Source organism: Sparus aurata, chromosome 13, assembly GCF_900880675.1.
Source record: "Sparus aurata chromosome 13, fSpaAur1.1, whole genome shotgun sequence".
Classification (NCBI taxonomy): domain Eukaryota; kingdom Metazoa; phylum Chordata; class Actinopteri; order Spariformes; family Sparidae; genus Sparus; species Sparus aurata.
The window spans coordinates 18,878,356-18,890,988 of NC_044199.1; the positions used below are offsets into that span (position 1 = coordinate 18,878,356).

Below are 12,633 nucleotides of genomic sequence, written 5' to 3' on the forward strand. Positions count from 1 at the left end.
TATTTTTTTTGGCCTGTTATGGCTTTATTGATAGAACAGCTGAAGATATGACAGGAAACAGGGAGAGAGAGAGGGGGAGTGACATGCAGCAAAGGGACCCAGGCCGGGAGTTGAACCCGGGTCCGCTGCAGAGCCTCGGCACATGGGACGTGCGCTCTACCCACTGAGCTAAACGGCGCCCTTATATAATATGTATGAATTGTTTTATTTTGCAAAGATCAATCTACCTAATTTCATTTATTATGCTACATCTATACACCAAGCCTACAGTAGCCTAGGCTACCTGCAGAACATTGTCTTTGTTATTTCAGATCCTCAAATAACACAATATTCTGCAGTTAGCCTACAACAGAAGCTATTCTTCCACTTCTGAAATTCAGAAGTGGGAGAACTAGAATTGCTACGAGCTACGAGCTTGCTACGAGTGTTTCCCGCATTGGCTTGCGGGCTAGCTTGCGAGCTTCGGTCAATTCATAGCTTGCGAGCCGCAATGCCGGAAACGCAGCCGACTCGTAGCTTGCGAGTCGCAATGCTGGAAACTCCTGTGAGCCACAGGCTTGCGAGCTAGTGCTACGACGAGTCGGCTGTGTTTCCGGCATCGAGGCTCGCAAGGTAGCCCGCAAGCTGATGAGGGAAACACTCGTAGCTAGTAGCCGTAGCTTGTAGCTCGTAGCTAGTAACTTCCCCGGGGCTAGTGGGCTACACGCTTGCTATGTATACGGCTCTGCGCAACGCTATTTATCATTTTAGATTTGATCATAGTAGGACTCAAGTGACTTGAGTTAATGATACTAGAGATTCGCGACTCACGGGTTATTTTAATGAACCGGGTTAAAGATCTGGATGAGTCAAGGTTCATACACCTCTAAACGTCATAGCAAAGACTATTAAAAAACGGAGAGGCCTTTTTTCTGGGTTCTGGCTCGGTGCACTGTACCTGTCCTCTGTGAGATGGGCGGGTCGAGAGGTGAGCTGCCTGAATCTGACCGGACCGAGACCCCAAGACCAAGAGAGAGATTTACTTATTTATACTGTAGCGGAACCACAAGGTCCAAAAGACTGAAACCATCCGGCGCCCAGTGAAGGAACATAAGAAAAGAAGAGGAAGAAAAATGCGAAGAAGATACAGGTACAGTAACGTCAATGTGATGAAGTGAATGAAATTAATAGTTTAATGATCGTAGTTACCGTTGTTGGAGCAGAGCGTTAGCTTGCTAGCTTACTTCGGACAATAGCAGCATTGTTTAATAATCAATAAATAGCTGAGTCGACGTGTGTTAATGTTACTCCACCTTAAATTCATTAGGGACATTTGGAAAGTTAAAGTGAAACTCTCGCCAAAAAGCAACTGAGGCTTTATTTGGGATTGAATATGAGTCAAACCTTCGTGTAAAAGCATAATTACGATGAAAGAGGCACTTTTAAGATTTACCGTAGTTTCGGTTTTGGGCACATTAATTTTGAACGCGAGAGCTAGGGGCATGACACGCTAGCATCAAAATCGCTATTTTTAGAACACTAAGAAGGCTCGACACAACATGAAACTTTGCTCGTAGCATCACCAGGGTCTCTACTCATGAACACGAACATTGAGAACATTGTTTGTGTACACAGAGTTTATGAAAAAGAAGGTTTTTGAACTACTCACGTTAGCTGCTGCACCTCCTGCATATCGCCGTCATGCCAGACAAAAAATGTCGATCCCTGAGTGCGACCTGACAGGCACGCTTGAGGAGCGGTTCACCATTACTCTCCTGCCTGTCAGGTCGCACTCGGGGATCAACACTTTTTGCCTGCCATGACGGCGACGCGCAGGAGGTGCACAAACAATGTTCTCAATGTTCGTGTTCATGAGTAGAGACCCTGGTGATGCTACGAGCAAAGTTTCATGTTGTGTCGAGCCTTCTTAGTGTTCTAAAAATAGCGATTTTGATGCTAGTGTGTCATGCCCCTAGCTCTCGTGTTCAAAATTAACGTGCCCAAAACCGAAGCTACGGTAAATCTTAAAAGTGCCTCTTTTGTCGTAATTGTGCTTTTACACGAAGGTTTGACTCATATTCAATCCCAAATAAAACCTCGGTTGCTTTTTGGGGAGAGTTTCGCTTTAACATTAGGCCTGTTCAGGTGTTATTTTACAGGTGTCTTTCCTGCTAGTATGTCAGTTAAAATGCTATTAGTTTTCCATGCCCTTTGTAATAGGGTAGTTGTAAGCATTTGGTTTATTGTGTCACAGTTTATATTTGTTAGAGTTTACATCAGTGTTAAAGTGCAGTTAAAGCGTATTACTGTTAATACTCCACAGCTTAGCTTTCCCATATCATTCATATGCGAAACATATATATATATATATATATATATATATATATATATATATATATATATATATATATATATATATACACACTGCACCTGCACTCTGGTTAGACTGAATTGCATCGCAATGACAATAAAGCTTAATGAATCTCATCACATTTTTATTATTAGTCTATATTAGTCATATGTGTAGCACACATCAAGCATCTGTTTTATTTTATTAAAATGTAACATGCAGTGGTCACATATACTTCTCTTCTCTTTTTAGATGCACTTTTGAAATATTTCACCACCACCCCAGTGACATGACACACAGCGCCAGGTGCTCCTGTCCCTCTACCTCAGCACAGCAGAGTGACACAGCATCAGGACTAAAAGCTGCACCAACAGACCTGCTGACTGGCTGTCTCTTCTAACTGACAAAGTAAGATGAGAGTTAGTTCACAGAGGCCATTTCAAATAAAAAAACAGTTACACATTTCCCCAAAACAAAGATGGGAGAGTGTCAACATGACTTTTGTGACAGAGTCTTAGTCAATGCTGAAAAAAATCAAAAGAAGCTGGCCGAAGAACTCAGACAGAAATGATAGCTTGCACTGCTTCTGCTGCTAAATGTTTTCTCCAAAAGAATACAGACTTAATAAGGAAGGACTTAAGGACTGTAAAAATGCAAGCAACTTGCTGAAGGTTCATGAGGATAGCCAGGAGCACAATACATTGCAACATGGAAGGAGTTGGAGGTCGTTTTGCGAAGTGGCGGACAATAGATAAGCGAGAGATGGCACTTGCTGAGTCTGAGAGATAATATGTTTGCACAATGCCTTATTTATATTGTATTTGTATCAACTGTTTCTTTCTTCAGTTTTTATTTGGTGTGATATTTATGACTTAAAGGAAATAAAATCTTGAATACATACATGCAGTTTCTGTGTGAGTGTATGAAAATTGATTGTGAAATTGACTGCGATGCAAGGGGGCGCCGGCTAAGATCTTGCCTAGGGCACCAAATTACTCAGGGCCAGCACTGCGTACCACCAGTCACCAGACTCCTGAACTCATCCTCAGCACTCCACCATAAAACCTAGTTCTATCTTGTTTAGCATTAAGGCAATACGACTTGTTTTTTATTGACAACTAAATGAACTTTGAGCCTTATACCTTGAAATGAAGCTGCTACAAGGTAAATGGCCAAAGTAGAGTGCCAATGTTTAACCTCATATGTTAATACAGTGAATCAAACTTCGTCATTCACTTTTTGTAAAGCTTTTTGAATGCAGTAAAACAAAATACAACTTTTTTTTTCTTTGTACATTCTTACATACAATGCAGTGTTTGTTCATCATGCCTATGTGTTTTTTCAGGCAGGCAACAAACTATCAGAAGACTATTCATAATGTTTTGTGAAAGAAGGAAGTACAGAGAGATTCTGACCAGGATAACTGGCGCTGACTCACTGACAGTCAACACAGGACTGACACAACAGACCGAAGGCAAAACAATAGACTAACTAATCAAAGCAGACAAAATGTTCTTTATTCAAAGGTGGCTCAATGAAAAAAAGGAGCTAAATTTCCAAGTAAGGGGTCTGTCTTTGGCAGTAGCACTGACCATTTCTTTGATACAGTTTGTATCATTAGTGTAGAACGTTCTGAAAACATTAGGGACAGACAGCATTACTATACTACATAAAGTACTACTCATTTGTCAGAGGCTCATTTGTGCATGTAAGATGGCCTGAGTTAGTTGTATGAAGTCCAAGTGGGTGGGCAATTAGAATTTAGAATTACGGATTGATGAAGTTGGAATTTAAATCGATTTTTATGATCCAGTTGTAAAATCGCTGATAATTTTTTTCTTTTTGTTTCAGACATGTCAAAACTATGCATGTCTCAGAAAAGCAACATGCTAGGGGGATATAATGCATCACTAGTGAGGCCAGTCTTTGTCTGGCCTTGGTGGTCTCAACATCTGCCTTTAGATATAAACAAAAACTGGGAGCAGGGGAGTTTAACCAGTGCTGTAAGAGCAGCAGCAGTGGCCTGAAGAGTGGGTTCAGTTTCAGGCAGGTAATTCTGTGCTTGACAGTCAGAGAAGGCCTCTGTGAATAGCCGTGACCCAGCTGAGGCAAAGTGCTACATGCAGGCTGGGAATTGAACACAGACCCGTCGCTGCTTTAACGACAAGCCCCGAGTAATCACACTCCTGAGCTCGGTGCCGCCAATTAATTCAACCTCGCTTTCCCCCGGAACACACGCACTCCCAGGGCTGAGGGGGGGATAAGAGGAGAGTTATCCACGTGACAGCCAGCTGCAACTGTAATGAGTCTTGTTTTGTGTGGGGAATATGAGAGGGGGATCTAAGCGTGTGTGAATGTGTATTTATGGGCATTGTGTGTTAAGGGTGGTTTGTCTGTTATTTATCTCTGAGACAGAGATTCTCTCCACTACTACGCGCTGCATAGAATTAATCAGTTTTATATTCTTTAGCAGACTTGTGTTTTTTATTTATTCATGCATTTTATCCTGGATGCCTATGCATATGAAATTTAAGTATGCTCCCCTCTGAAATATTTTAGCCTTCACAATTGGCCACCTCATTCAGGAATAATCGTAAAATGACTCAAAGCTGCTGTTACTGCTTGGTACTGTACAATGACAATGACAGATTAACAGGATTTGTCTCATATTATATATTACATATTTATGAATATGCAGGCAGTGTGGGATGTGATTCCCTGCATGTGTATGAGTGTACATCTCTATCTGGTATATGTTTTTATTCAGGATATGAAGTATAGCTCTTTGCAGATAGTGTCAAAGAGGGTTTGGTAATGGTTGCTGTTGAGGGCCCACTGTGTTTCATATTATCTGCCTCAGAGCACACATACACATTTATCTCCACAGTGAAATGAATACACACATACAGTACTATAGTGTGGACGAAGAAACACACACAGAGTGAAACATCGACTAACCCCAACCCTTCTCCCTTGGGAATCTGGGGCTAAGCCTTCACCATAACCCTAACCTTTTAGCCTGAGGTCACAAAACCGGACAACTAAAAAAACTACAGGCGCTGAAGGCTAACTGTCAGGTTCCCTCATTTCACTTCTGTCCCGGCCAAAAAGCCGCACTTGAACATGCTGTAAAGAATTCGGCCAAGGACTAGCTTGTTTGCTCTACGCCTGAGTAAGCGGTGATAACGCTCCATACCACCAGGTGGCTGTTGTCTGTATCCTTCATATTAAAAGGGAAACCGGACACAACTCTCTCTATTATAACCACTTCTAGTTGAGAAAGTGTCTGATAAAACGTTTCTAATGGCATTTGTGAAGGTGAAAAAAAAGGCCAAACTGCGTCAAACCGGTGTAAACTTGGACACTCAAGGGGCTTTGCCTTAACTCATTTCTCTTCTTGTGCACTGATTTTTGATGGGAGTTGAGTTGAGTCTCCATGTGACTGTGTGAATAACAAGTGTGACAAGAATGACAAGTGTTGTGATATTTTATATTTTTCCTACTGTCAACAAACAAATGAAGAGGACAGAACCAACAATGAGTTAACTGGTCTTGGCACAGTGCAGTACAGCACACAGTACAATGGTTTCTACTGAAGAAAAAAAAACTTTGAAAATGGCTCAGAAACATGTATTTTTATTTAAATCAAAGGCTCATTAAAAATAATTACTCACACAGGAACATTTTTTTTTAATCCTTTTTGTAGACTATTTTCAGAAGTGGATTAATCCATATTCCATGGTCCATATTTGAAGGATTTGGGGCAGCAGGACGGTGTATGTGGGATTGAGTCAAAATAAACTACACTACACTGTGTGTGTGTGTGTGTGTGTGTGTGTGTCTGTGTGTGTGTGTGTGTTAATGCTGACGAAGAAACAAGTCACCCGGTGCAACAGCACCGCTTATTGATGTGTTTTGGACAACAACGGAGCTCTATGGCACAGAGAAGGAGGATATAATGTACATCAGGCTTTGACTGACACAATGCTTGTTAGAATGATACACCCATTGTTAAGATCTTCTGTGAGGTTTGTTTATAATAGGAAAAATACAGAATATCAGCAGACGTCCTCAACATTTTGTATATCCCCAGTAGGAGTGGGTCCTTCCCTGTGGATTCCACCATCTTAGACTGCCCTCTTTCTACAGTAACCCAAAACGGACAAAGAACACTGATTCTAGAGATGGCCTTTTACTTTTTTTGTTTTCCACCATAAGGGAGAGTGAGATGATGGGTATTTCGTTGTTTGCAGTCTAAATCCTACACAGTGGACCTTTAACTAGGACATCCAACAATCGAAAATTTACCTTAACTTAATCTCGTCTTCAACCACAGTCCAGTGCTTTGACAACCATCACAACCCAAAGTGTCCTCACAAGAACAGTGGACTATCAGTCCTCACAGGAACAGTTTAGCTATACCAAACACATGGGCTCACACACATCCATATGTACACCGCAGGCTGTCAAAGACTGTCAATACTCGGAGAGCATCCCGTCCTTCAGCACTCCAAACAATAACATCTGAATAATGATTTCTCACTGAACACAAAGACATGCTTAGGTCAACACAAATCAAAAACGAAGCCAAACAGAGTCATACTTCATACCAGCTCCTCGCACATTAAGCACCTAACTGTGAAATCCAAACTTCTAAGAGAAAACTCACCTGACCCTCCACCCTTCAAACACCTTGTCGAAGCACCAAACAGAAGACTGACCCTCTTGTGTCTCCACATAGTCAAGGGGGCTGCTTTTTTATATTTTAAGTATCATTACTCAAATTCAGTTACCATGGTGACACTTGAGGAGGTGTTTCTGCCCTTGCCACTAAAAAAAAGATAGGTAATTGGTAGTCTCCCTTTGTTTCCGTGGCAACAATAACTAATCCCTACCATCCACTCTGTTCTTCCTTTTCCTTTCTTCCTATTTGTTTCCCAACCCTTTCCCAACCTTGTTTGTTTCAAAGGTAAACGTGGACCTGTCGTCCCTGTTGGACAGCGAAGACAAGAAGTCCAAGAATAAGAGAGGTGTCCTGCCCAAACATGCCACCAACATCATGCGCTCTTGGCTCTTTCAGCATCTCATGGTGAGGCAAATGGTAATTTGTTGGCCTTTCCAAGGGAAGTGTGGGCAAAAAAGAAAAGAATGATGTATGGAGATTGTATATGGAGATCACTGACTGGTCAGAGAGAAAGACATTTCAGTGTTTAGAGGTTTCATTTGATGGTTTTAACGTGAAAAGTCAGTACTGAGTCAAACACAGTTTATTTTTTTCTCGTTTCAGCACCCATACCCAACAGAAGATGAGAAAAGGCAGATTGCAGCACAAACAAATCTAACCCTTCTGCAAGTGAACAACTGGTAAGATGCTGTCCTCATGTGTCCATGTAGACATAAAGACACATATTATATAGGTGGGAAAACAACTGGAGACTTTGCTTGAATTGAATATGAGAAATACCTGCACTCATCAATATATTGCTGGCACGGTGGCACCATCTTCTGGCACTTAATATAAAGTACACCTGAGATTGAATTGCATCTCCCTCCTTGGCTCTCTCTACATTATCACTCAAAATACAAACACACAAAATGATTCGCCTCGTGACTTTGAGTCACATCATTGACCAAGTATTTTAATTACAGGTAAGTTGTCCATCTAATTTTATTACACAAGTTCAGTGTAAGGTGGCACATTTAAAGTTTTTTGCATCTTGTTGAGTTATTGTGATCAAATGAAATAATTATTTATCAATTATTAAATTATTTTTCATTTGTTTTATTTATACACATTGACTCAAAAAACGTCCATATAATGTGACACATGTGACGTTGATGGAAATAGATACAAAAATACATGTAATTACCTCCCATACGTAAACTCACTGTATAAGGCTATTTATTTATTCAGGAACATCATTGTCGGAAGAGATTTGACTGTAATTTTGCAAATAATGAAGGTTGAAAGAGCAGAATTTGCTACTTTGCTACCTTTTTATCCATTGATGGGTTAAGAGGTTGTATTTGTTAAATAATGGAAGTTTTAAATAACTGTATTTACTAGGATTAAATAGTGTATTTTCTAAATATATATATATATCCTGACATCATCCCCCCTCTTGTTTTCACAGGTTTATAAATGCTCGTCGGCGTATCCTCCAACCTATGTTGGATGCTAGTAATCCAGACCCAGCTCCGAAAGCAAAGAAGATGAAGTCCCAGCACCGTCCAACACAACGTTTCTGGCCTGACTCCATCGTGGCTGGAGTTCTGCAGACACATAGATCTCAAACAGGAAACAACTCAGACAGTATGTCAGCACCAACATTTCTCCAGAAATTAAAAAAACAAAAAAAACACAGATACACCATTGATATTCCCTAACTTCCAAGACCATTCTTATTATTTAAATGCATGTATGATGTTTACATTTTAACCACTAGGTGCCACTATTGACCCTTTTATTTTATCACTCGAGAACACATAAAAGCACGAGTATCAAATTATGGAATAAAATCTGCATTTTAATTCTGAGTGTCTATTTAACGATATGTCCATTTCTCCTGAGAATAGTTAGATAAAGAAAATATGGTCATCCAAAGGAAATGCCTAGTTTTTCATGTCAAGGCCCACTGTAGGTCCCACATATTTGTGCCTATATTTGCATATTCTTCAGTTTGGTTTTCATTTGACTTAGTTGCCTGAAAGAAAAACTTGACAAATACTACCAAGGTGCCCAAGTGAATCTATTATTTCAGCTATATGCAGTTTTGTTAGAATGGATAGGTTTATAATCTTGTGTCAACCTCTCTGCTGTCTCCCTTCCTCCTCTCAGACCCGCTGAGTATGGACAGCCTCCAGTCCCTGTCATCCGACTCAGCCACCCTGGCAATGCAGCAGGCCATGCTGGGAGCCGACGACTCCATGGATGGCACGGAGGAGGAGGACGAAGATGAGGAGGAGGAGGAAGAGGAGGAAGGGATGGAGGAGGAAGAGGAGGAGGAGGACGGAGAGGAGGAAAATGACAGGGGGAGGCAAATGTCCAGCGTAGGAAGGAGAGATCTGAACATGGATCACCGAGAGGAACTGGAGTAATGGAACAGAGGAGAAGACTGAATGAACTTTGACCTCAGTTGTCACCCCCAGTATGGCCTCATTTAAACTCGACGCTAATGCTAAGTGACTCTCGAGAGCATTGAAGGGCATATTAGGTTTTCTCCAAATTCATCAGAGACTCTCCCGAAGAGCCACTGTGGAGTCTAATCTGATAAAATGACCTTCATGATTATAGAGGACGAATCTTAGTTTAATGATGAATACGTGTTGTTTCATTTGATATAGTATGTTTTCATGCAGTGAAATATTTGGATATTAGCACATTTTTTTTACTCCAGTGCTCCTGTCATTTGTGGAAGGAAATGGCACAGAAACTACAAAGCTGAAGATTATTGCCAGTTTCAAATTAAGGACTGTTGGAGAAAGGTTTAAAAAAAAATAAAAGTACATGATTACATTTGATGCTTAATGAGAGCAATGACATCTTGAGGTTGTTTTTAATTAATTTTACAGTCTAACTGAAAAGGGAAATGCTGTTTTGGGTAGTTACACAAGGCATTAGAGAACTACCGACAACTCAATTGCCTAAAGGAATGTTGGGAATGTACGTTTCTGCAAACAACAGATATGTTAAAATTCACATATTTTTATGTTCTTATGTTTACATTTCTTTGCTCTCTATTTTCATTTTCTTTGTTTTCTTTCCCCCAAAATTCTGTGACCACACAGTGGTGGTTAGGGTCAAGTTAAAGCTGCAGCCTGGAGTTTTGAGAAAAAGTGGACTTAGCCAGACTATTTGAATGAGCACAGCTCCCAGGTCCCTCCTTCTTCCTCTCTGCTGCGCTGCAGCACTGCCTTCAAAGCCCCTCCCCACAGAGGAGCCTGCTGTGCACGAGCAGGCTTGTAACCATGGTAACAGAGGAAGCCAGATAACCAAGATGTCACATTCAAAATAACAACAATATAAGCCCTGATTGTTCTATTTCTGACCAATACAACTAAATTACAATGACGAGTGCCTCATGCCGATCACTGTATATATCTCGAGTAACAAACAATGTTCCTCACATCGTTGTAGATGAAGTTACCAGCTAATCGTTACCCGGCGCAAAATTTTTTCTCTGAAGCATGAGTAACATTATTTCTCTAAACCAATTCAACCACTGCAGAGTGTACTGAACACAAACTAATGTTATTATAACTGCCCGGTCACTTGAAAGACACTTTTGCTAACCAGTAGCCATATACACAGAGCTAAACACCGGCGTAAGCATACAAGCTAACAAGCTAGATTTAGCAACAAGCTGTGTAGCTCCACTGCAACATCGTACGGCCATATGTGCTATTGATAGTATTACTGCAACTGTCACCACCATAGCCTTGTGGTTAAAACATAGAATTAAACATATGTCAAGCAGAGGTTCTTACTTGTTTATCAGAAAAGCCGCGTATTTTAGCGTATCGTTGGTTTGCAGAAATGTTAACTGCCAACATTTATCCTGATGACTGAAAAATCATTGAGCAGTGAAAGGTTTTGACTGTACGTGAGACAGTATTTAACTGAATGGTTAATGAACTGAATCTGTCCAGAAATGTTGTCGACATGAAATGAGTTACAAAAAACAGATGTAGCTTTTTTTAACTGTTCATTTCATGAGACTGAAAGCTGACAGTCAGCTTTTTCACTTCACAGTTAATGTGTCATTTTGCTTCCTAAAATAGAGCAAGGAGCCAAAAGACAGGATGAAAAAAGGTGTATTGCTTTCCAAATATCTGCTGAAGTGACTGTGTATGTTGGCTTCCACTGCTGGGACATCATTCACACCTTTTTAAATGACTCACTGGTTCTCAGGTTGAGCTACACTCGCATTCGGCATGTCTCTTCCTCATGAGTGAAACACTTGACTCATCGCTGCAGCATGACTTTTGAAATGATCTTAGTTGATTTTTTTCCTGTCCCAAGAAAATCTGTAGTAAACCAGTGCATACGGACTGCACATATAGTGTGTATATTAGATTTTTCATATGTTTGCATTCTGGTGTTGAAGGTTTGCATATTTATTCAGTTTTTATTTTGTGTGGCCTCAGTGGGTAGCTCAAGGATCAACATGACAAAGACAGCTGCTTCTGCATTGACTATAGTTTCTGCAAACGTTCTGAATAAGGCTATTGTATTAGCTGGAGGCCATGCCCGTACTTGACTTTAACCATCAACTATTAGAAGATTGCTTGTGTATTTTGTGACCCTGGGTGATTTTGTCACAAAATAAACGCACTGCCAGTCACTACAGACTGTCTCGCCCACATCTCAACATGGAGAGAAATTACACAAAGGAGGGGACAAGACTTTGGAAACACACAACAAAGCCAATGTCATTTACTGACAAACTTTTTCAAGGAAGAAGACAATTTTGAAGAAAATGAGAAAGAGGAAAAAACAAAAACTCAGTAGAAACGTCTGTTTCAATTTTATGTGAAGGCTTTTGAAAAAACTGTGAAACAATTTCAGCTCTCTGTTTTGTACTAAAACACACAAATGGAGTCGCCTGTTTCTAATGTGAAGATGTCTAGAAAAAGAGAACCCATGTTATAATGAATGTTCTGATTGTTCATTGTGAAGTATGTTGCTCATTAATATTCTTTTTTTTCCCAATTACTTTTTTAAATGGATCTTCCAGAGCAAGTGACAGACAATAGGGAATATTTCTATTTCATTTGTACACTTTGTTGTCATAATCTATTGTGTTTCAATAGACCAATTTTAATAATTAAACATGTAAAGGTACTGATCTTGACTTTTGTGATATGACAGTTCTGCCTATGTTTACACTGAGCAAACACATCCTGCACCATGAGCTGTAAAACAGAGAGTTGGCAGTTTGATGACAGGATAGGATAACATGTTGGCAGCTCTTTAAATCACTGATCACATTGTGCCATAGGTTACGCACCATATTCTTCAAAAACAACACATATCACCGTTCCTGAAGCAACATAACTATTGAAGCTAACAGCACCATATCAACTGGACTTTCTTCATATGGTTTGGTTAGCTTTAGGAAAACATTGTGGTTTGGGTTTAAATCGCTCGGTTACTGCAGTAACTTCCGTTGCAAACATACATACGCTATCTAAGTAACTAATATTTCGTTAACCACATGACGTAGCTTCACTACATTAGTAGGTTAAAGAACTCAACGTTGACGTCTGCTTTTGCACTGGACATGAACTCCCCTGAATGATAG

At 40.3% G+C, this 12,633-nt stretch overlaps 1 protein-coding gene across 4 annotated transcripts in view; it reads left to right on the top strand.

Annotated features, from left to right (window-relative positions):
* Window positions 1-12,183, top strand: part of pknox2 (pbx/knotted 1 homeobox 2) — a 105,277-nt gene extending 93,094 nt beyond the window's left edge. For 3 of the 4 annotated variants that reach the window (XM_030438073.1, XM_030438076.1, XM_030438075.1), the window contains exons 10-13: window positions 7,299-7,418; window positions 7,617-7,693; window positions 8,464-8,642; window positions 9,168-12,183. In XM_030438073.1, the coding sequence (XP_030293933.1) occupies window positions 7,299-7,418; window positions 7,617-7,693; window positions 8,464-8,642; window positions 9,168-9,427 (636 nt within the window). In that variant the 3' untranslated portion in view covers window positions 9,428-12,183. The remainder of the gene's footprint in view (window positions 1-7,298; window positions 7,419-7,616; window positions 7,694-8,463; window positions 8,643-9,167) is intronic. The other variant, XM_030438077.1, reaches the window with a different exon arrangement.
* Window positions 12,184-12,633: the final 450 nt, after the last annotated feature.